Source organism: Diceros bicornis, chromosome 37 (genome assembly GCF_020826845.1).
Source record: "Diceros bicornis minor isolate mBicDic1 chromosome 37, mDicBic1.mat.cur, whole genome shotgun sequence".
NCBI lineage: Eukaryota > Metazoa > Chordata > Mammalia > Perissodactyla > Rhinocerotidae > Diceros > Diceros bicornis.
The window spans coordinates 5325233-5350703 of NC_080776.1; the positions used below are offsets into that span (position 1 = coordinate 5325233).

A 25471-nucleotide genomic window follows, 5' to 3' on the forward strand; every position below is an offset into this window, starting at 1 on the left:
TGTCATGACTCATTATTTTTGACATATTTTAAAGGAAATCCATCTCCTTTATCATTACCTACCCAAAAGGAATTCTAATATCAGAGAGCAGTTTTCTCTTGAAGGAGGGCATGAATGTACTACCTTCCATTTTACTATTACTAGATTTGCATATCTAACTTAAAATGCAACTATAATAGTTCAGGAAGTTTCCTAATGGCATCTTTATCTTTTTTAAAATTATCATCTGTATATGTTAGACTGAAAGGAAATAGTCTATCATTGCTCTTATTATAGTCTGAAAATAAAGCATTGAATAACATTTATAAATGATCTGAAAATGTTCTATAAACAATCTTAGGAATATTGGCATAAAGCCAATAGCACTTAAATAGACAAATTACCTATTTGACAGTACTTTTCCTCATCTATTAATCCCTAAAGTTACAGCTTCCCCAGAGCCTTTGTATGAGTTAGCCACTCTAAACATTTAAACAAGAGCCCACTACCAACACTCCACACCAAACACTAATACCAAGTGAAGTTTACAAGAGTCAATGCCATCAAATTAATAAGGCATATTTTCTATGAATGGCAACACCTCATTATTATTTTAAGAAACTTCAATTAATAATTTTACACTGTCGTTTTTGTGCAAATTGCTCAAATGCAAATATCTTTGGCACGTCACAAAAGAGTTATGGTTTCAAGACTGTGTGAATGGGATTTATTTTATAGTGAAGTAATTAATTCAAATAGTATTACATGAGTCCTAGATTCAAGTTGCTATTAAAAAAATTCACAGATACATCTTTCCTGCCCACTAGGAGCTTACTTCCTGAGTAAAATAAAAGTGTGGACAATAGCACAAATTTATTTTTAACAAATCCCTTTCAATACATGCTCTCTTGCAGTATTTATTATTTTAAATTTTCTCTCTTATTCACTGATAAATAGTTTTTATAAATAGTGCTATTTTTCTTGTTAGTTATGTTTCAAAATCCAAATTCACGTTCACTGAAAGAAGTAACCCATATTGTGACCATTGTTGATCACAAATTTTGGGCATAAAGAAGTAGGAAGGCCTTTGTACTAGCTCCATCCCAATTATAATTTATATTCGATTGTTGGTTTCTTCCCTTTCTTTTACAAGTAAAATTTTTTTCTCACTAATCTCTTGAGTTTTCATACAGATAATTGTAACATATATATATTCTATCACTGACTAGTCCAGTTTAAAGAATAACAGGAAATGTGAATTCAAATATTCTTGAGTTATTTGTAAGTAACTACTTGTAAAATTACCTTTTGAGGCTCAGTAAAACCACTTCTTACAATTTAGACAAAGCCAGACCTTTGAAATTCAGAAGATAATTTCAAGCTGAAGATTCCTAGGTGGAATGACTCCAGAAAGGACAAATTTTAATGCATATATTTCCAAGGATCAACTCTCCAAACTTCATAATAAAGTATAGATAGTTGCATGAACTTAGTCTATCTGAGATCTTAGTATCTTCCAAATAGATCCCAAATAAACAAGTTAAGAACATGAGCTTAAACGAATCTATATTCTCTTCGTATATTTCAAATTATTCTTTTTAAATATTTATTTTCAGCCTACCCATCTTGTGTTCCCATGGAAGGAGCTGAGTATATTTAATATTAGGAGCACATCCAGAAGCCTTCGAGGAGGGGGATGGCTCTTCATATTCATGAAGTTTGCATACTTCTGTTGGTCATCCCTGGATTGGTTACCTCTGCTGCCATCAGTCATGAAGACTATCCTGCTGATGAAGGTGACCAGACCTCCAGTAATGACAATCTGATCTTTGACGACTATCGAGGGAAAGGGTGTGTGGATGACAGTGGCTTTGTATATAAGTTGGGAGAACGATTTTTCCCAGGACATTCCAACTGTCCATGTGTTTGTGCTCTGGATGGACCTGTTTGCGACCAACCCGAATGCCCTAAAATTCACCCAAAGTGTACTAAAGTGGAACACAATGGATGCTGCCCTGAGTGCAAAGAAGTGAAAAACTTTTGTGAATATCATGGGAAAAATTACAAAATCTTGGAGGAATTTAAGGTATGAGTTACCCTCTGTATTTATTGAATACTAACTTTTCCCACCACATTTATCAGATTACTACATCAAAATTAATGTTAGAGAACCATATTTTAAAATTTCCCTTTAATTTACAACAATATGATTCCAATTAGCATAAGTACCATTGTGGTCAACACATAGCCAGGTGGTTTGTTGATCAATATCTGTAGGGTTTCACAACAACCTTGCCTTTAAAATTATTTAGGGCATGCTGAACATCTTTTACTTTTTGCCCTTAAACATTTCTTCTGTGTTATTATAAAATATGTTTTCTGAGGGAAACAATTTTGTTTATAGGCTGTGTATCTATTAAGTTAATGTTTAAATTTTGTGAGATTTCTTGTGTGGCTTATTAGCCTGTATTCAGAGCCATTTAACTAGAGTCTAAAGTTATCTGTGTAGGGTGTGGAAATGCAAGTTCTACAGAGACACAGTTCTGAGCTGTGGTCTTTATACTAACAATACGCATTGGACCTACTTGTTGTAGAGCACGGTCCCCACTCTGTTCTCTGCTGGTTAGATTTGTTTTTACTTACAGGACCCCAGAGAGAAGTGAATTTTTATCATAGTCCATTGTAAAAGGTAGTAAAAAAAAAGCTGTAATTTTTTCAGCTTCCATGGTATTTCTTAGTCTTTTATGCTTGTGTCATATTTTCAAGTAACTTGGAGTTCCTTTTTATCTCTTCATGGAGTCTCTTTTCTCCAATGGCTAGTTTTAATTAGGGTTTCATACAAGCCAGATCTGAACCCTGAGGGTATAAATTAATATATCAAAATGTCTTCCTTAAATGTAATGGCAGTTTGTGCCTTGGAGTGTCTGTCATACTGATGACTTGATATAAAAGATTTCCATTTCATCTAACCAAGTTCTGTGATAAGAACCTTATAGGCAAAAAAAGATACAGCTAGTTTTCAGCGTGATTGTTTGTGTTTGAGAGAAGACTGTTTGGTTGTTAGCACTGACCCAACTTCCTTGACCACAAGAGTCAAATGGCGGATGAAGTCAATATGTAGAAAAGAGGTTTTAACTGATAATGATCAGAGTATTCCATGTATTGGCACTTCATTGCATTCAGCCCATTCCAGGTTATGGATTCAAACCAGTTCTAATTTACCCAAGAATACCCAATCATTTTAACTAGATTTCTTAGCACCTGAGGGAAATTTTAGTGATAATTATCACATTCAACTTTCTTATACAACGTTTTGGTCAACAACGGACAGCAACGGTGGTCCCATAAGATTAGTATAGTCCCATATGGCCTAGGGCTGTAGAAGGCTATACCATCTAGCTGTGTGAAAGTACACTCTTTGGTGTTCAAACAATGACAAAATTGCCTAGCAATGCATTTCTCAGAACATATCCCTGTTGTTAAGCAATGCATGGCTGTACAAAAATGTTATTTTAGACTTTTCTCTTTTATGTATTATAATACCTTGTTGCACAGTATTGAGACAAGACTTTGAGACTCTAGTAAAATTACCACTATTGACATCAAATAATAGTTAAGAGTATAGTACAGTTATTCATGACTTTATGATCTCTAAAATATTGGATACATTTTGACATTAGCTATTTTTCCTTTTAGGGTCGTGAAAGTAAATGCAAATACTCAACATATGATTTGATTCTAGACTTGATTCTAGAATCATGTCAATCTCCTCTAACATGCATATTTTTCTAGAGTAGAATGCAAAAGGCATGTAAGATAGCCTAGCCCAAACAAAAAAGTACATCAAATAAAATTTCTGAGTTTTATATAATTTGGTAATCAATATTTAAGAAAGAAGATATTGATTATTTGATCTCAGTCAACTCACTAGTAAAAATGCTATAGTTTTCCCTCTATTTATTATATTTTATTATAAAGGTAATAACTATCTTACCACGTCAAACAATAAAGAATATATAAAAAAATTAATCCTTCACGCTAACTGTATGACCCCACTATAGTCAATATGTAATTCATGATGTGTACAACTTTTCCACCTGATTCTCTATGCCATGAGATTTTTTAACGTGATTTATAAAAAAGAAAACAGATGCCACTTTTTCACAAAGATTTAGAGTTATGAGGGCTTTAGAGATTATCAAGGGCAAATTCGTAAGAATGAGGAACTGAGACCAAGAAAGTTTATTTGTCCAAAATTGCCAAGTTATTTAATCAATTTCTAAATACTGTCATCCTAACAATAAAGTCTACATAACCTCTCAAAGAACTTTGGCTCTAAAGTCATATAGACCTGGTTTCAAATCCCAAATTCATCACTTGGATGTATGACTTTGGAAGGAGTCCTTAAACTTTTTGAGCCATAGTGGCATTGGCTATAAAATGGCCATCATAATAATTACTTCTCTTGAGAGGAGATACTGGAAAAATTTAATGAGATAATTTATGCAAAGTTAGCAGCCTTGTGATGACTGGTACACAACAGATATTGAATAAATGTTTGTTCCCTTTCTTATAAACTCTAATGTCCAAAGACTTACTCTAAGTTCTAAATTCCTTTATGTCTTCACCTGCATTTTATAATGGAAGCTCAACTTTAAAAGTCATTCAATTAAAAGAATTCCAATTACTTTTCAAAATGTTCTGCTTATCTATGTGAACTACATACACTTAAGTAAATATCAGCCCTGATCTGTCATCTTGATTCTCTTCCAATTCAGCTTACAAGAGACAGGTAACTAATTTCTAAAGATGTGTGGAAATTTCGCATAATCATGGTATGTTATTAAAGAGGTTGTATTATGATATATTTTTACACATAATATATTCATCCAACAAGCATTTATTGGGCTGTTTAGTATAAAAACTACTGTAGATGTACTTACATGGGAAAGTAAGGTATCTAGACCGCAAAATCTCCACTCACAAGGAAAACATAAACAATGTGAATAGAGAAGTGTCCTGGGGAAGCAGTCTCAAGTGAATTATGTGATTGTGAGCTTACCACCAAGAGATTATGGTGTCAGAAGCTTATCAACATGGTTTGAGGTTTGGTCAAACAAAGTTTCTTTTTCTTCAGGATGGTCAAAGTTGAACCTGTTCTTAAAGAAGTCATTAAGATTGATCTGGGGAGAATAAAATTCCAAAGAGGAAACTGCTTGAGCAAAATCAGAGATTGGGATAAATAAAATCTGCAAAGAGAAGAGGAAGGGGGGAATAACAGAAAGCTGGATCTTACTAAGATGCTATTATAGTAAGAGAGAGGTTAATTTGTATGTGTGTTTTGGACAGTGGAGAGAGGAACTTGAATACTGGGCCAAAATATTTAGATTCAGTCTAAAGAATAACAAGGAATAAAATGCAGGTTGTTGTGCATAGAGATGACCTAGTTAATTATGTTTTTTAGACAAGATTACCATATAGCCAAGTATAGAGTGGAATATAGGTGAAGAGAAATTAATGGCTGGGAAGGTCACAGAACACAAAGAATGAGACAACCAGCATGCATAAGGTCAAAAACATTCAGGACAGTCTTTAGAATAAAAATCTAAATTCCCTAGTATAGTCTAGAGTCCACTTACTGACCTTTCCAAGTATCTCAAACTCTCAGTGACTTCTCTTCCTGTGTGCTTGCACGTGCTATCCCACACTTTTTCACCACCGCACACCTGAATAAATCCTACTAGACTACTTCAAAACTCCATTTAAATCTCATCTCAACTGGAAAGGCTCTCCGACTGTGTTACTACTCTATCCTGGCTAGGTCTTGCTCCTCTCCTGTATGTGCCCACAGCATGCTGTGCACACCACTATAACGAGAACAGTAATCATAGCCAGACACTGTTAAGACCATTATGTGTATTATAATGCATTTCATTTCATAATAACACTATGAGGGTTATACTTATATTAGCATTGTTCTACAGATAAGAAAACTGAAGCATCAGAGTGCAAGTAGTTTGCCCAACATCATACAGCTCTAAGGCAGAAGAACTAGGATTGAAACCCCGGCAGCCTGACTGCAGAATCTATGCTCTTCACCACCTCTACTGCCTCTATCACATTGCAAAATATAATGTGAAACAACCTGTCTCTCCCACTAGACAGTGAACCCTTTGAAGCTAGGGACAGGGCTTCTTTTTTCTTCTCTGTTCCCAACCCCAGCACAACATAACAGGCATTCAGTATATTTTTGGTGAATGACATATGGATCAGATTATAATCGACTGCATAGAATAAAGAAATTAGAGTTCCTTCAAAATGTCTTAGTTTCCTTTCTGCTTATGTGTTGATCTCTTCATTTTAATTAGTTACAGCACTCAAAGTTCAGATAAAGAGCGCTCTTTGGGCCCCTAAAGATGACACACATTGTTCCTGAAGCGCCTGTTTCCATCCTGCTGCTTCCTACTCCTTCTCCTAGCCCTCCTAACCACGACCCAGCATGGAGTCCACCTCCATCCCAGGGTTGTAATGACTACCGGGTGTTTTAGCTGTGTTGTCTCACCCTATACAGTTGCAAAACGTATGTCCCTACTTCAGTCTTTTCTGATCATCAAATTCAAGTGTAAATTGATCCATGTGTGTCACCGGATGGGAAGAATAATGTTATTTATACAGGTTGGCTTTTTTCCCCAACATTTGCTGATGCAAGCTTTGAAAATGGATTTCTCTCTACTCTTTTTGAAAACTCTAAATTTTCCAGTGTTCTAGTAATATTGTATTAAGGTAAAGGTCACTGTATGGTAGGTTCTCTCATCTCTCTTTTATGTTTATCCTGACAAAATGACACTGAAACCTACTTTTTAAGAAATAAGGAGTATAAATAGTAAATTAAAATAACATTTTCTTTAAAAAGTTGATTGGAAATCTAGGCACTATCAGCTTTGGCTCTGGGCTCACTATCTCATGCTGAGTTTCCCAAAGAGAAAATTATTCCTTATTTTGCTCAGTATTTTTATAACTCTCACTCAGCTAGAATTAGCTTTTGGGACTTTTTTTATACTTTAAAACTTGCACTGATTTAGTTTCAGGTCAAACACTGAAGGTTATACTACATGTAGCTGAAAGAGATCTTCTTATTTTAGCTTTTGCATAGCCTGTCTTATTTTAAAATGATTTTCTGCAGTCAACACCCAGTGTACCTAATTCAGGATTTGGATTTGCTCAAAATCTGCCTTTCTCTGCAGGCACTGGCATTTGTGCTTTTCCCACTAAGGGCTAAAGACCATTGGTCAGATTTCTGATTTTTATTTTTAAAAAGTTCAGTGTGATTCTTTTCTCACGCTGCGCAATTTGTACATATGTTCTCGCTTTTTGAAAAATAAATACGTTTTCATGCTGTAGTAAGCTGCCTAGCTTTTGAATTTTATATGTAATGTTTAAATCCTGAGGGGAAAAGCAAGAGAACAGAAAATTAATCACTTGGAGTATTTTGACAAATCATCACACCCATAAAAATTGTTGATGCCAGTTAGGGTTTAGAATTGACTTGCTCTTCAATGAGTACATTCAGAGGAAGATAGATTTTCCAGCTTTCTCATTAATCTGTGCCCCATCATTAATGTCCAATATTGTAACCTTAAATCTGTAAAAGTGTTTGAGTAGAAAGGATTTTTGAACGGAGGTCTGGGAGATTTGTTTGATGTTTGTTTGTCTTAATATGGAGAAAAAATGGAAGGCAACATATTCTAGGAGCTGATGACCAACTTTGTGAAGGAACAGGAAAAACGGAGGCTGTAAAGAAATCTCAATTGAGGAGACTAATAGTTAACACCTTACAGATATACAATTCACTGCACCCCACTCACCCACCTGCCATTGCCCAGTTTCTATGAAAAGCACAGAGATTAAGATGTTTGCACTAGGCAAAGGGGTACAGAATGCATCTTTCCAGAGTTATGAAGGTTGTATTTATTTTAATAACAGAGAAATGGGTGGATTTTGAGAAAATAGGTGGGATTTTTAAAGATTTTTTTCCAAGAGGGACAAGTTCTTAACAAATGATTAATGGAGTCACCAGGGGCATTTGTAAGATTCTATCCAAAGAAAGTCCTAGAAAAAAATCATAATTTCATACAACAAAGATAATTGAGGATCTTTGCTAAGGGGTTGAAAAGACAATTCCACAATTGTTGACTCTGCAAAATACCGTTTCTGTTTTGCAGAGCATGTTGTGGTTTTCAATATTAAAATTGTCTTTAAGTAAATTCAGGGATGGTTTCTCCTTTCAAGTTGCTACAAAACAACAGAGATAAGTAATCTTAATCAGTAACTAGGGTTGCTCATCTGAGGCCCAGTCCCAGGATGATATTCTCCATGGGGAATTCCCATCTTTGTAAATAACTAAGAAACCTCTGCTTAAATTGCATAATCTCTGACCACTTTCAAGATTAGAAGTCAATTTCCTTAAAACTTAAATTTATAAAGTTCCTCTCGCCCTTTATCATTTTTATATTATGCTCATTTGGCATTTTTTAATTATACAAAACTACACTAAATCTAAGAAATAGACCAGATTTTTAAAATAATTTATTTTTTCAAAAGCTCCAGTGGCAATTGGGAATGATCTTCTTCATTTAACACTTTTTAAAATGAGGGAGTAGAATTGTAAAACTAAATGGCTTCCAAGTTAACCCCTGAAGGGGTAAAACAGTCTGTTTCCAGTCAGAAAGAGTCTCTTGCTTAAATTTAAGAGAATTGATGGTTCAGCAAGCCCTTTGGTTAGTTGTACGGAGGACTAGTTCTTCATGTTCACCCACTGATATTTATTGCTGTCTTTTCTATTGCAAGATGCTGCTGCTAATGGTGATAACTGTGTGATAAGAGTGACTATGGAAATTTGCGACTGGGCTTCTGGGCCCTGTGCACACGGGGCGATCGGTGTTTGATTTGCAGCTGCATCTGAGATTTGTGGAGCTTGGTGACCCCCTCAGACTTGAGATCAGCCATCAGCTGTTACCAGACAACGCTGCCCATTCCCTACTGACTCTCCCATAGTGTGAGAAGAGGAAAAACTGAAAAGAGTGACGTGGTAGTCTCCCTTCCAAACTTTAACTCCAGTTGTACAAGGTTTTGGATATGTTAGACATTTGCCTATTTTTAGTTGTAGTTTTACTCACCAAAGTACATCATTGGTCAATGGTGTGATATTAAAAGTATAATTTTTTCCTATTTCCTATATCTTATTTTATAACTCAGGTCTACATATTTTATGCAAATTTTGTAGATTATATAGTGTATATAATCTAAATTGAAGTTGCTATATACATACATTGATGTGTATGTGTTTGTGTGTGTGTTTGTGTCTGTGTATGTGTGTGAAATTTGAGGGAGCAGGAATGTTCTTATTTTAAGATTAGGTAAATCTTTTGTTTCTACTACTCCTTATTTGCCCTGACCATATTTTATTTTTGTTTTGTTTTGTTTTCTCACAGCTTGATTTATACATCAGGCAGTGTGTTTTAGGAAAGAGAGCACAAGAAAAATCTACAGGTTTATTTTTTGGTTGTACTTTGCCAAGCTTTTGAGGAAGAGCTTGAAACAAATAACTAAGAGGCAATTTGAAGTGATCAGTAGGTTTGCTTATCCAGGTGACCTTTCTCAAACAATAGCCATTATTAATTGGTGACTGGCTTATTTTAGAGTCTTTACTTTGGACTTTTATCGTCACTACCGATTAGCATCAGTAATTTCAGTCTGACACACCTCCATTGTTGGTTCCCTTGCCTCCAGCCTGCTGTATAGCACTTCACAATAAAGCAATCTTTGCAAAGATTTAATGACACCATGAAAAGAGTGAATCAAGTACCAAAGTGACAAGAAAAAGAATTCATCTCCTAAAAAAGTTTTCAGATGATATTATTTTATGGTTGTATAAAGTTGTCTAAAGTGGATAAAAGCCCACTGAACACAACTCTTAATTTTCTCCCTATTATGTTATGTGACCATGAACAAAACTCAATTTAAATTGTTCTGTCTATAAGATGGATACAATAATGTCATCATATATGTCTTATAAAGAATAAACAGTATTGAGAATTTGAGAATTATAGTATTACGCATCAATTTATAACTAACAATTCTACCTCCTCAAAAGGTGTTTTTCATTAAATATTGCTTGGTTGGGATTTTGAAATCATTTTTTTTAATATTGTCCTTTGACTACCATTGTTACTTGTTGGCACGGATTGGATTTCTAACATCTGAGTTTATATAAATTCTTCTATTTGTGAAAGGCAAGCATTATGGTTTATTTTTTATAGTCTAAGTCCTTACTTTTAAGAGCTGACCATAGAATTTTAGATCTGGAAAAGAACTTTGAAATTATTTTGTCTAACTCCCTTATTTTATAGATGATAAAAGAAAGGCCAACAGAAAGTTACTGAAAACATTGCAATGACATAGCTCATTATTTGCAAAGCCAATATTAATACATTGCTTTCTTATGGTCTTTTTTCTACATTTTACTACTTTCAGGTTTAACAGGAAAATGCTGCTCATTTGTATTTTTCTTTCCAATAAATACCTTGGATGCAAAGATTTATTTCAACCAATTGTCTATAGAAATGTGATATCAGCACCTATCACTATGACAACCCAGAATTACAAGTAGACAAGAACAATAAAATATTGGCATATCTAAAAGCAGTCTTTGACACAGAGTACAATTTGCAAAAGGAACCTAAGTTTGCAAAGGCTCTGATAAAAAGGGAGTCTTTTGTCTAAAAATAAAAAATTCTGTAATAAAACCAAATAATATAGGCCAAAGTAAAATACAAATACATTAGATTACATATCCTATTTATTTTCACAGAGACCGCTTTATATTACGAAGTAACAAAGGAACTAAATTAGCTGTTCTTGCCATATATTTGATGATTTTAGGAACTGAGGATCTGTGTTCTTGATTTTTTCACTCTGCAAACTCCAACCCCTCACTATAAGGCAGGAACGGAGTGTGTAAAATGGGTGAGGTGTACAAAAATCTCTAGTTCCATGGCCTTAGAACACAGAACTATTCCTAAACTGGCATAGGATCAGTGTCATCTAAGGAAGGGATGTTGCAAAAATTCAGATTCCTTGACCTCTCCCTCTTTAATTCAGATTAAAATTATTTAAATTTATATTTTTCTAAAGTTTCCCAGATTACTCTAATGATCAGCTAGATTTGGGAATCGCTGCCATTAAACAACCTTTTCCAGACTCTTTCCCAGGGAGCACTAGCACCCCGTGGGATTCTTAGTAAGGATTTCCAATTTTTTTTCATGGTCAAGTAAATTTGAGAAATGACGCATCCTTTATCGTCTCTTGGAAATGTGCGTGCACGTTAGTATACTGACAATGCTTGAGTATTTTTAAAAGGTTTGTTTGAGTACAGTTCAACAGCTAAGAGCTCAACACTATAGTGAAAATTGGAGTTCAGGGTAGGCTCTACCATTACCAGCTCAGTGACCTAGGGCACACATGACTTTACCTCTGCATGTCTTAATGTACTCATCTCCAAAACAGAGATAATAGTAAAATCTACTTGGCACACAATAAGGGATTCATAAAAGCTATCTGACATTTTTACTACTATTACACTAAATTGTATTTAATCCAGTATTTCACAAATTTATGTGACAGTAGAACACTTTTTTTCTCAGAACATCTATTAACATCTTAAAGTTCATAAGAGTTCGAGGAAACACATTTAAGAAATATTTTGCTAGTGATTCAAGATAATCCTTTATTTGACTCTTATGGGCAGTTAATGATAAAAATCTTTATGTCTCAGTTTATCTTTTATTATCCGGTTCTTGTTTTAAGTTCCCCAAATTGCAATTAATGTGATTATTTATGGTAATTTATTAATTTGTGTTACATAAAACAATTTAATTGGAAAATGACTTGTTCAAAAGAATAATGATGAAGATGCCAGTTACAGCAAAAATCTAAGACCAGGGCCGGCCCCACGGCCTAATAGTTAAGTTCGGCATGCTCTGTTTCAGCGGCCCAGGTTCAGTTCCCTGGTGCAGACCTACACCACTCATTGGTGGCCATGCTGTGGCAGTGACCCACATACAAAATAGAAGAAGATTGGCACAGATGTTAGCTCAGGATGAATCTCCCTCAAGAAAAAAAAAAAGATGCAGATTGGCAATGGATATTAGCTCAGGGCCAATCTTCCTCAGCAAAAGAATAAATAAATAAATAAATCTAGGACAGAGGTCGGCACACTATATTCCATTAGCCAAATCCAGCTCACCACCTGCTTTTGTAAATAGAGTTTTATTGGAAAACAGTGATGCTTATTCATTTATGTCTTGTCTATGGTGGCTTTTAGGCTGCAATGCAGAGTTGAGTAATTGCTCTGGAGACTATATGACTCACATGGGTCAAAAATATTTACTCTCTGGCCCTCTATAGAAAAAGTTTTCCAAATTCTGATCTAGGATCAAATTCTTCTTCTTCCCTTTCTGCTTCCCTCAAATTGTACTGTCATCAAATCTTTCTAACCTGCATTCTTGAAGCTTACAAATTCTTTGGGTACTGATAGGTATAGGTCCAACTTCATTTGAAGGTGATCTCAGGGATTTCTTTTCACACATGTAAATTTAAAAAGGCATCTAGATTTGCCTATTTTAAATGTGTTATATGCACTTAGCAGCAGTCGTGTTAAGTCATATCTCTTTGCACACTTGTCCCCAAGGAGTCCAACTTTGCTCTTTGCATTGATGTATAATAATTGAATAACTTTCCACTTACTGAGAATTTTCAGATGAAACAGATAAGCAAAGATGATAAAAATTTCTGTTATTTTGCTATCCCATGTGCTCTCCTTTGATAGTGTGACAAGTCAAGTAGATATTTTTAATTTAATGTAATACAATAGATATATTTCCTGTTATATTAGTAAGTGAAAATACATATACCATCTGCTTACTTAGGTATTCAGTCCATTAGTACATCTTTTCCAGTCAACTTACATAATCCATAGTTTTATTTCATTAAATGTCCTAAATATCACTTATGTGGAGAAGTGGTAGGTATTTGGGGGGTGTAACAAAACATATAAGACATAAATGTGACCCTTAAGGTGCTCCTAGTCTATCAAAAGGGATGAACCACGTACCACTAATAGCAGATAGCCTGTGATGACTGCTCTGTGAAGAACTGTGATGACACTCAGATGAAAAATAAGCCATCTCTGCCACATGTCTTGTGTAACGTTCATTAGGAACAAACTCATGTGAAGGAACTAATGTGAAGAAAGGAGTAATTCAGTCTGAAGGGCTTAGGAAGATCTCCTAAGAGTCGGGATTTCAGTGCACTGAAAGCATTTTAGGCAAAATTAAAAAACTGGCAAAAGCAAATGCAAAGGACGTTCAGAGAAAAGTGAGTTAACCCAAGTGGCCAAAACATAGGGTACAGAAGAGGCAAAAAGCGAAAGATAAGAGTGAGATGTGTGGGGCCAGCTCACAGCGTGTATGCCAGGGTAAGAAGCTTGGGCCCAAACCTGGACCAAGGAGAGAGCCACCGAAGGGGCTGGATCAGGGAAGTGACACAATAGATCTGTGCCTGACACAAACCAAATAATATCTGGCAATCTTTTGCACCTGTGTTCCGATATTGACTAATTTAGTTCTAAGATACTTTATTCTCACTTTATAAATGAGAAGGAGGGGCTTCTTACTCCAACTCTAGTGCTCTCTCCGCTACACCAGCTTCCGTGAGTTCACAACGAACGTTACACAAGACATGTGGCAGAGATGGCTTATTTTTCATCTGAGTGTATACATGTCCTATATACTTGAATAGGTGTTCAATGATAACTGAAATATTTCATGTCAAGTCCCATATCTTTCTGATAGCAATGTAGTACACTGCTAACATAAGGAAAGTTCTTTCCCTGCTCCACGTTTTACACAGCTCAATTTGTTTCATTTGTGAGCACAATGAAGTCTATCCAGAAACTGATAAACAATAATGTACACCTGAAATTACGCGGTATTGTAAACCATTATGATCTCAATAAAATTACGGGAAAAAAATAACCCCCCATGGCCATAAAGAAGTATACATTTAAGGGACATTCTTATCCTTTTAAAAAAAAACAAAACTACCACATTCTGAATACAATGAAGATTGACCAGAAATATTTTTTGCAAATTCAGTTTTTGGCTTTTTAAAAAATTTATACATCAGGGAAATAACAAATTAAAAGACAATAATAACAGCAAAGAAAACATGGGCCTTGATAATGATTTTTGCAGTCTTAGAAATACTATAGTCATTATAAAAATTTATAGTGGTTACCAAATTAGGTCATATTTCTGTGTTGTGAGAGAACGGCCACAGCTCTCTGAAACTCTTATTTTCACTGCATGTTACTTTAATTTCCCTTTCCTAAATATGACAGGGGAAAAAATTAAAATTGTTCAGTCTAACTTTAATTTTTACCCAACATTAAAAATAAAATCCTGCTAAAATAGCAAACCTTTGACTGCTGAGATTTAGAAAGCTTCATTAGGAAGAAAAAGGACAATCACAGAGAATTTTCCCTTTGTTAATGAGGCTCTAGGACGTTCACATTGAAACTAGAAGACACTTAAATCAGGACTCCAAAAAATGTGAGCTCAAGTTACCCTGTTAAAAATCTGTTTTTGGCAAGAATCTGATTAAAGATTGAAGTTTCATCTCTGGAAATAAGAATCTAATTAACTATCTAAAAATGTTGTCCAATGTCATTCTCGGTCTAATCACAATCTGAGTGCAAACATTGCTAGATGTTCGAGATGCAACACAGATGGCTTTCCAAACTCTAAAAGATACATTCTTTACAAATTCAGTATTTCAAATAATTCATAATGGAAATGAGTATGTATAATTTAATAAAAACAATTTATGATCAATATACTTCCTTGAGAAATACACAGCCATTGAAAATGGACAAAGGGAAATAAAAGAAACACTGGTCATGTTGAATGCTATGATGACAATGATAGTCATTTAACCAATGTTACATGGGTTACAAGTTCCTTCACATATTACATTATTTCCTTTTAGTCTCATAAGAATCCAGTAAGAAAATTGGGGCCTTATTAACATTATGTTATTATTAAATCCACCTGACAAATAAGAAAATCCAGGTTCAAGTAACCTCTCCAAGGTAATACAACAATGTTTGATGGAAGAACTTGAGCTCCAAATGTGTTTATTCCACATTATCATACAGCCAAATTCCACTGGCAATAGCATTAATGATTTTTATACATGGTTACAAAACTATGACTGCTTCTGCTGTATCTTGTACAGAAAATACACACCAAAGTCTGGAGGTTTATCAAGACATTACTTGGTCAAGATTTTTTAGATTAAAATATATTTTTCTATTATTGCCCATAAGCCATCTCAATATATTTTTGTGAAATGAAGCTATGAATTAAGCATCAAATAATGAAGTATAAAACTCAGTAGGAAATTACAGTTTGGACTTAAAATTGGAAATTAATATATTTTAATATTAGCAGTTATAAAGCACTTCATTTTATTAATTTTAATTACTCTCTCTTCATAACATGTAAAAGTACAATGTTACTAGCAAATGGAAAATGAAGAAAAGATTACAATTTTTGGAAAATTTTTGCCCAGAACAATACTGAGACAGTGGCAAAGAGAGATTTCTTAAGTAATAATCTGATTGGCACTCCCAATATAAATGGGATTGGTTGTTCCAGGCCTGTAACTCCTACCTCCTAGACCCTGAAATGCCCTGAATTCAGTGTTATCCAGGCAAGGCCAGCAGGCTGAGTCATGGTCCTCTCTCCTTTCTGTTATCATCTCCTTTCAATGTTTCCTGTAGAGGAGGACCAATAGTATTTGTCCCTTACGTGATTCTTTCTATGAGTGATGTATTGTCCCCCACCCACACAAGGCCTTGTTTTAATGCTATTGTAGATGACTAGCTTTTTAACTGATACCATCAACCATCTATCCTTTTCAGTGTCAAGAGAAAAGTTTTGAAGTTACACAGTTGCTTGCTTTTTCCCCATTGCATACATGAGTGATAAGTGGAGCATCCTTGGCATGGAGACGTACAGCCTCTGCTCAAGATATTCAGCTCCATTGTCAAAGACGTTTTTTACACTAAAGCCAACTGTCAATCCAGCTTATCACTGAAGGACTAAAGGCCGCTGCTTTTCTACGCTATGTCACAAGTACAGGTGTGAGACTTTATCAAAATCTTTATCTTGAATCCTCTAGCTTTCGTCTACACCTTTGGGTTCTCCTTCAAAGATCTTAGAGGCAGCTAAAACAGCTTATTTTTTCCTCTTAAATACACACTGATACTTCCTTGGTAAGTGTACTTTGCCTACTTAAAAAATACATCTGTGATTGCAACTAAAGAAATATATTTTTGCTTACATTCTCCTTGGCTATATTTTATTTTTCTGTATGCTAGTCTTCATATTACAGAAAAAGATGCATTTTGCTGTCGTGAGACTCCTTGAAAACATTCGGAAAGAAAAATTGGTTCTATACACCATCAGTTTATGAGAATAGGCAATATAAAATTGTAGAGTTACCTGCCCTTAAAAAGTATGCCAAAACATATTTAAATAAATTTTTTCAGGAAAAAAATATTTTTAAGGAAAAAAGCAAGCCATTAAAATAATGTCATTGTTATGTTGCAACTATAATGATGAATTTTCAAGAATGAGGGAACTTTTTTGTACTTGACAATTAATAATTTTAGATTGGGTATTTCATCAACTGTTTTGCAATATTCTTATGTTTTATATGAGCTCAGAGTAAACACAAATAAAAATAGAAAGATGAACTCCAATGTCTGTCTTCCATTATAATACTACCATCAGTTATTCTTATAAAAGAAATCATTTGTTTTAAAAAATCAAAACATTCTTATAGATATATATATTGTCACTTCTGTTCTTTAGATTGTCGTTGATTGTGAGGGCAGCCTAGATACATAGTCCATCTGGTATACCTTATGTACATTGTCTTGTATATAGTACATATTTAAAAATATACTGAATACATAATTTTAAAAATTTATATCTTGTTTCTGAATTTTAGGTTATTACCTACCTAGTTTATTAAATCGACATGGGCAAAATTATGTGCACTCTTTACATTTACTTGGCTAAAATGTTGATGTTTTCAACAAACATGAAGTGGTTTTGGACAAACCCCCTATAAATAATATTCCAAAATGTATTATCAAAATATCAACTTCTTTTTTCTTGAGGGGTATATATTGTTTTATTTTATTGTTTGTTTAAAAAAAAAACATTGGGGGCCGGCCTGGTGGCGCAAGCGGTTGGGTGCGCACGTTCCGCTGCGGCGACCCGGGGTTCGCCGGTTCGGATCCTGGGTGCGCACCGACGCACCGCTTGTTAGGCCATGCTGTGGTGGCGTCCCATATAAAATAGAGGAAGATGGGCATGGATGTTAGCCCAGGGCCAGTCTTCCTCAGCAAAAAAAAAGAGGAGGATTGGCATTGGATGTTAGCTCAGGGCTGGTACTCCTCACAAAAAAAAAACAAAAAAAAACCATTGGTTTATAACATTGTATAAATTTCAGGTGTATATCATTATACTTTTATTTCTGCATGGATTACATTGTGTTCTCATGTTCACCACCTAAATAGGAATTACAATCCATCACCGCACACATGTGCCTAATTATCCCTTTCATCCTCCTCCCTCCCCTCATCCCCTCTGGTAACCACCAATCCAATCTCTGTCCGTATGTGTTTGTTTGTTGTTATTATCTACTACTTAATGAGTGAGATCATACGGTATTTGACCTTCTCCCTCTGACTTATTTCACTTTGCATAGTACCCTCAATCAGAAAAAGCCAGAACAGCCACTACTTAACTTGTTGCTCAAATGATACCACCATACACATTTGCTGACCCACTGAGGTGGTTATAAAAAAAAATCTATGCACCCATTTTTTTTATTTGCTTCGGCAGTATTAAAATTCTTAAAGAAGTCCCAGCTGTATGTCCATAATTGGATAAGTCTTCCAACCTCAGTGTTTCAAATCTGCTCCAGTCAATACGGCAGATCCCTGAAGAGGTCACCACAACCCCACTAGACACAAGACGCTGAGGAGCATTTTAATCAGTGACTCAATGGGTCTTCTTTCAGCTGGTTGTGAATTTTGGTTAAAACCCATCGGATCCATTGATTATTAGGTGACATCTGCCAAATGCAAATTATTGGCTACAGGAATGGCGGTGGATGCTCAATACTCTTGTACTCTGTAATTTAATGTATATTTTAATGAAGTGAACAGTACAATTCCCGACAGGCATCAGCAACTTTGAAATAGAGTCTTCCAAATTTCTCATCCAGTTTGAAAGTAATGAGATTTGTTCCATAAAGTGATGAAATTTATGCCATAAATTACCTCTAAAAGAAGAGTGTTTCTTAAAGCAGTACCTTTGCTTGGTAGAGATCAGATTTTAAATAGTTGCTAAATGGAAAGTTTTTGGAAAAGCAATCTGAGCCATATTCTTTGTGATAATTGTTACCCATTATCAAAGAAATGGAGCACCACATAATATCCAAAGCCTAATATCACTTGGTCAGAAGGAAAGCCATCGATGTTGTTAGTGTGCTGAAACCTGGCACTTAGACTATATCCCATCCATTTATGTATTCACACCTTCAGCCTTCAACAATACTCACAGAGGGCTCTCCAGGAATCAAGTTTTATTTCTCAGAATATTTAGGATGTGTTTTTCTGGACTTTGTACTTTAACTCATCCTTCAGGAAAATGAACATGTTTAAAATCAGGACTTTTTCCTGAAAAATATTTTATAATATACTAAAATCATTTTGTTTAATAAGCAACCATTAAACTTGACACATATTGTAAAATGACACTAGCTTTTTCTCAGACCCTGTAGCAATTCCTCTGCATGTTCTTGTCCTAAATTTAGTTATTATGGTATTTTCTAGTGCAATAAAAGTCTGTAATCATCTACTGTTAGATAGTCTAGTCAATGGAGTGCTTATAAATTGACTTACCTTGTGATCCACACAAGGGATATTATGAATTTCAAATTACCTGTAGAGAGTGAGTTTATGGTCATTGCCATAATACTGGAACCCAAATAGTGTTTTCATGACTCATAGTGAGAAACCTTTCTCCCCAAAGTGCCCTTTATAATACTTAAATAAAATGCAAACACCTTATTGAATCAGAATCCTGTTCCTCCATGGTGAACATAGATGAAGCTCCCAGAAGTACAGTTTAACAAGTAAGAAAACGTAGACCATGCATAAATGATTACAATTATGTTAACAAATGTTTTATTATGTAACTATTGTGTGCTAAGATGTCTTCTTGGTGCTGAGGATACAGCAATGAACAATATACTATAAGAAGCTTATAATCTATGGGGAAGACAGATAAGAATAAATAAATAAACAAATATAAACAAATCAGTAAGATAATTTCATGAACTGATGAGAGCTCTGAAAGAGCAAGGTGGTGGAGAGAGATGAGGGAGGAATAGTCGGGGAAGACCTCCCTGGAGAGAGGTCATTTGAGTTAACATCTAATTGATGAGACTTCGGGAAAAGAAAATGGGTTTGTTGCTTTCCTTTTTTTTTTTTCTGAGTGATTTATAATGGTCATTTTAACCATTCACAATTGCTCTTTATCTAGAGGCTTCTAATAACAATTTTTCTCAATGCGTTTCTGACATGATTAATTCTATTAGTTCACAAATCCTCCCACCAAACCAAGTCCTATAAAACTTCATCGCAACCGCCTCTGCAATCAGATGCTACTTTGAGCAAGAGAAATAACCTAAATATTCTTTTAAACATAGTCTTGTGCTTCCAATTTTATACTTGTTGAATTTTTTTCAGAAAGCCATCGCTAGGATAAGTATGCAAGTGAATAATAATAATGTTATGATATTTCTTACATATTTTTATGTGCTTCACAATAACTCTGTGAAGCTGGTAACATTTGTATTCCCATTCTATAGAGTAAGAAACTAAGGCACAGAAAGATTATGTAATTTTCCCGAGATTCTGAATCAATAAGTAAAGCATCTGAGAATAGGAATCAAGTACTATGGCTGTGGAGAATTTGCTTTTAACCGGGATCCCACAGCCACCCACACAAAGCCAACTAAATAATTTTTCTATTTTTCCTAATTTAGACTTCCTCAACTTCTAAGAATACTGTTATCTTCAACTTCACCAAATTAAAATAGTAAACTGAACACTGCTGTGTCCCTTGTCCCTTTGAAGTTTAAATTTGTATCACAAACCTTACAGACTGTGAGCATTTCCTCCCGGGCACTCTATGAACAATGCCAGTAACAGGCACCACACAAATAATGAAGCCATTAGGTACTGTTATATGGACCAAAGGTCCAGGCTTTCCTCAGGTATGGATAAGTAAGTCTCGGTGTATTCAGAATACAAAATAAATGTACATTTCCTATAAACATTTGGAAAACTCTGTGCAGCCATTCTGCAATATGTTCTAATAATCCTATGTTGACTTTTAGTGACGACCCCATAGCTTCCAAATGTTCACAAAGAACATATTTGATGATTTTTCTGGCATTATTCAGTTATCCCAGTAACCTAAATTACTACTTCTCAGGCTACTTTTTCCATTTTAAAAAATTATAGAGCATTCTATTGTTTCCAGGATTCCAGTGCCCCTTGTCCAATTCTCCAAGAATTCTCAAAAACCACAAACAGTGACATTGGGATTTCAGTTTCAAGGTCTTCAGAAGTTAACCGTTTTTAAAATGATGTGAATTGCCATGTTTCCATTCTAATACCAAGGAGGAAAATTTGGATTCTAGTCACTTAAACCCATATTTAAGAAAGAGTCCTCTTTTACTCTATTAATTATAAAATAAATAAATACATATCTGTATATATATATAGATATATAGATATATATATAAGGAAACCCCTTTGAAATTTGGGGGCAGTTGGGACAGCATTTGGATTTATTAGCCATGTGAGTGTATTCAGTGACAGCAGAAATTACAGATAAAATGCACAGTTTCTGCTTAAACAGAGGCCCACATTAGATGTTCAAAAACACTAAGCTAGAGGTGGACAGATTCAGAACAGACATACAATACTCAGGTCATCTAATACATTCATTGACAAATAAATTTGACCTCTAATCCTAATTTCAATTAAAATTTATATAAAATTGTATATAGTGAATATTACTTTATTTTCCAAAGCTTTCATAGAAAGCAAATGTTCTGTGAGATTTCTTAGAAAAAGATTTCCCTTGTATACAATTTTAGGATGGTGTCCTTTAATCATCTCACTTACCAAATCTCCAGCTGACAAAAGCCCTATCCTAGTCGTAATTTCACTGGTTCTTCTGAAAGAAGCCAGCGAGAATAATTTTTTTCCAAGGACTTGTTTCAGGGTTCTCTGTTCCTCTAAGGATAGCTTTATTGTTTAATCTTCGGTTTTTACAGGGACATTTTCAGATTTAATCTATAGTTTTCACATTGAAGAGCCTGATAAAAGGAAATTTGTAACCAGTTCAGTGCTTAAGATGCAAAGATTTATTCAAAGCACCAAACCTTTCAGAGTTTTATGTTGTAAGGTGGGAAGAATTTTTAAAGTCTGAACTTAATGTAAAAGTGCACACTGCTCACTCCTAGGAACTTCTCACTGTTTAAGCAATGTCTTTTCAGAATGCAGGGGAAGGCAGGGGCACTGGAGGAAATCAAGTTAGGCAAGAGAACTACCATGGTGTTAGAACTGGTGTGTTTATGACAGGAAAGAGGATCCTCAAGGCTGGAGAGTACAGAAGGGGCTTTAGAGTGAGGTCAATGGGTTAAATTTGATTGAGTGTTTAGAGGGGGAGGGAAAGGGCTCAAGGAGGCTCGAGATGAGAAGAAATGGATTGAAACAGAGACATAATTTGAAAAAACAATTGGGTGAAAGCAAAAGAGCAAATAACATGTTTCTGACGAGAGATTCTAGGCCAGGAAGGGACAGAGTGTGGTGGTCTGAATAAAGCCAGAGTCAGGGAAGGATTAGAAGCTGCCGATGGCTAGGGTGATATTTTTATTCTTCTAATTTATGTATCTCATTATTCAAAATGCCTTAAAAAATCAGGCATACTTTTATCACTAAGCTTTGTAATCTTAGCTCTTCCTCAGAGTATTTCTCAGGATTCCAATGCACGCACATCCAGCCTCCACCGACCTTGGGCAGCTGCCCCAGAGTCTCTGCTGGACCATTATCTGTTAGTGCTTCTTCCGGCTACCCACGAGAGTAGCTGCCAGGCTGCAAAGCTTGAAGATGCCAAGGTCCCCAAGAACGTGAGCTTCTTGGCGACCTAACTTCAGGCTGCCACAATTTCCTATGAACTCACATTTGCAGAAAGTGAAAAAGCTCTACAGCCGGATAACAATCTCTTTTTGCACTAACTACCCTCATTAGTGAAATTCTCCTTCTTAGCGGGAAGTATCTATCCTCTATAACTCGGTTATCCAGTGGCTAAGAGTTATTCCTGTGGATCTGGTCTGCATGGAGAAGCACACAAAGCATTGGAAAAGAAACTGCTCGGAGAGGTCTGCATAGAATAGCGATTCTTGCTATTTGTGGCAATAAGGTGTAGTGGTTAGTCAGCCTAGATTCAAATCCTGCCTCTGCCTCTTACTGCCCATAGGACCTGGGAAAGCTATTGAACCTCTCTCAGCCTATTTCGTCGTCTGTGAGGTGGAGATAATAACAAGTCTTCCTTCATGGTGTTATTACGTGAAACAATTAAGTTGATATAGGTAAGATGTTTAGTACGATACCCAGTAGTTAATAATGTTCAAAAACATTGTCGGAATCAGAATGGTTCTTTGTTGGCCTGTGTTGGGAATCTAACAGTCTAACAAACCTTTCTCCAAGACCACAGTTACTTTGAGGAAAACATTTTGCATTGGAAAATTTAGGGGTTCTTTGGGATTTTTAATGCCAGAATCAGTCCACTAGAGTTGCACGGATAGCCCCTCCTTCAACAAGAAGGGAACCAAGAAGGACAGATAATCACCGCTGTGGAAGGGCAGGGTGTGAAAGCGATATTAGTAGTTCCTTTTTTTCTCTCATATTAACAATAAATGCAGGCCAAGGCCTTGCTGTTCAGAAGGCTGTGCAAAAATACTTCTTTGCAACTAACCAAGGAAAGGGGGACACCTTCTGACAATTTTGCTTGAGAATTTAAGTTATCGTAATGGGGCTTGCAAAATAAGGAGCACTATAGCAGCAAGAATTTTCATTTCTCACAATGTTTCCTTATTCAAAATTTCCTTCATCAAGTAATGTGCTGTGGTACCAAACCTTTTGCATAATTTACTAAGATTATTCAGTAGAGGAGCTTCAGGAAAATCCCAGCCCTTGGGATGACCCAAAAGATTCCTCTGAAATACTTAACACGACTCACCACGTGGTAAAGAGCTTAACTGTACCCTTCAGTAAACTTACTGACCGTGTTAAGAAATAGCAATGCTTTCCCCACAGACCCTTTGGCTAATTCTCTGGTTCCTACTGAATTTGAAAGTAAAATAATTAATTGAAAGCTAGACTGTCATTCTTCAAGCAGAAAGCAAAGATAAAGTTAGTTTAAAAATAATTAGTTGAAAGGTTTCCCCTCCCACAGACTACCTGAGTCAAGGAGCATTGATATTACCCAAAGTGTCAGGTTCAAGAAGAAACGAGCTGACAGAGATTATGGACAGCAGCCACTGAGACAAAGGCAGAGGGCTTTAATTAACACTATTTGGAAGTGAAGAACCAAGGCACTGTAGCATAGGGCTGGAGGCAGAATTCTCTAGAAACAAACGGCTTAATTTGAGTTTAGATCTTGTATAACTTCTGAGACCTCCAAGTTTTCATTCCAGAATTCTAAACCTCTGTTTCATGAGAAAAGAGAGCTAGAACTCGTAAGAGATGATAAAGTCACAGAGGGGCCACTGCTCGAGATTATTTGTGGGACAGGCAGTTTCTAGAAAAGAAACAGAAAATCCCAAACTCACTATTGGTCGTTGGTAAGTACTGTGAAGACAAAAAAATTGTTTTCTGCATTTTATTTTTTCCTCTAAATTAATTCCTTTTCAATTCCATTTTTAGAGTCTTTGACTCTTAAATAGTGGCTTTTTAAGTCGATCGATTTTAGTTCATTCATAAAAGCAAGCAGGCAAGATAAAAGGTATTCATTAAATCTTTCAAGAGGCAGTATCTGGATGTTTGGATCCCAAATGCAACCTCCTCTAAAACTCACATTGAAGAAAATGCCATTTGGAGTCCAGGTTAGCTTGAAAAAGAGTTCATACAAAAGAGGATGTCCGTTTACCATTTTCTTGTTTCTCAGTAATCCTTTTCTTTCTTAGGAAGAAAAATGACAAATGGCAAACGCTTGTTTCACATGTTCCAGTATCATTCCTGTTTACCAGAGAAAGGCAGAGCAATCAGTGCATCCAGAAGCCAAACCAGGAGGTGACATATTAGTTGTCCAAACATTTCTTTGGGGAGTAGGAACGTAAGACCTAGGAAAAGTCGTACATGAGTGTCCCAGTTGCTCACTGCAACCTGAGCTGCACATGGCAACCCACCTTGGCTCGGATGTCCTGGGTGCCTTCCATTGGGGAAGAATGATCATACTCATGGTAAATGGAGTTGATACAGTAAAGCCAATATAAACACTGATGTTTTCTCTTCTGACAGCATATGAATGTGCAAGCATTAAGTTATAGGAGAAAAGGGGCTAATTTTAGATTTGTTCCTAGCCCTCTCCATGTGAATGGTGTCGCTGTGAGCCCAGCAATGAAGTTCACTGTGTTGTAGCAGACTGCGCAGTTCCTGAGTGTGTCAACCCAGTCTATGAACCAGAGCAATGTTGTCCTGTCTGCAAAAATGGTAAGACCATACTGCATTAGCTTTCGAAGAGGGGTTAGTGAAAATATAAATATTTCACCACTGCACACCATTCGATGCAAGAGCCCTCTGAGATCTGCCTGTGGATTTTCAATACAGGCATGGGCAACTTATATTTTTATCCCTCCGTAAAGTGCAAATAAACCAGCAATGGGTGAATCATGAAGCTTTCCATCTGGGGAATTAAAGCTCTTATAAGCTGACTTTGTTGTGATCCCTATTATTTATTGTTGACTAAGGAGGATATTGGAAAGAACACAGTGCTATCTTTTTGTTGTGACTGAATTTCTCTCTTGTGGAGGCTATAAAGCAGTTCACCCCATTTCATAGTGCATAACCCAGGATAGAGAAGAGGGTAAATGCCAGTATTTTGCTTTGGGCAAAGATAAGACTTTAGGATTCAAGTTATCAAAGAAATACAAAATTCAATTATTAATGCACTTAAGTTGAACTAAGAAAGACTAGAAAGTTTAGGCTTTTATT

The 25471-nt window shown here is 35.6% G+C and overlaps 1 protein-coding gene across 1 annotated transcript; it reads left to right on the forward strand.

Moving 5' to 3' along the window:
• Nucleotides 1–1673: 1673 nt before the first annotated feature.
• Nucleotides 1674–24998, forward strand: VWC2L (von Willebrand factor C domain containing 2 like). Its single transcript, XM_058532948.1, has 2 exons — nt 1674–2065; nt 24841–24998. The coding sequence occupies exons 1-2, from the start codon at nt 1676–1678 to the stop codon at nt 24988–24990; spliced, it is 540 nt and encodes a 179-aa protein (XP_058388931.1). The 5' UTR covers nt 1674–1675; the 3' UTR covers nt 24991–24998.
• The last annotated feature ends 473 nt before the right edge of the window (nt 24999–25471 follow it).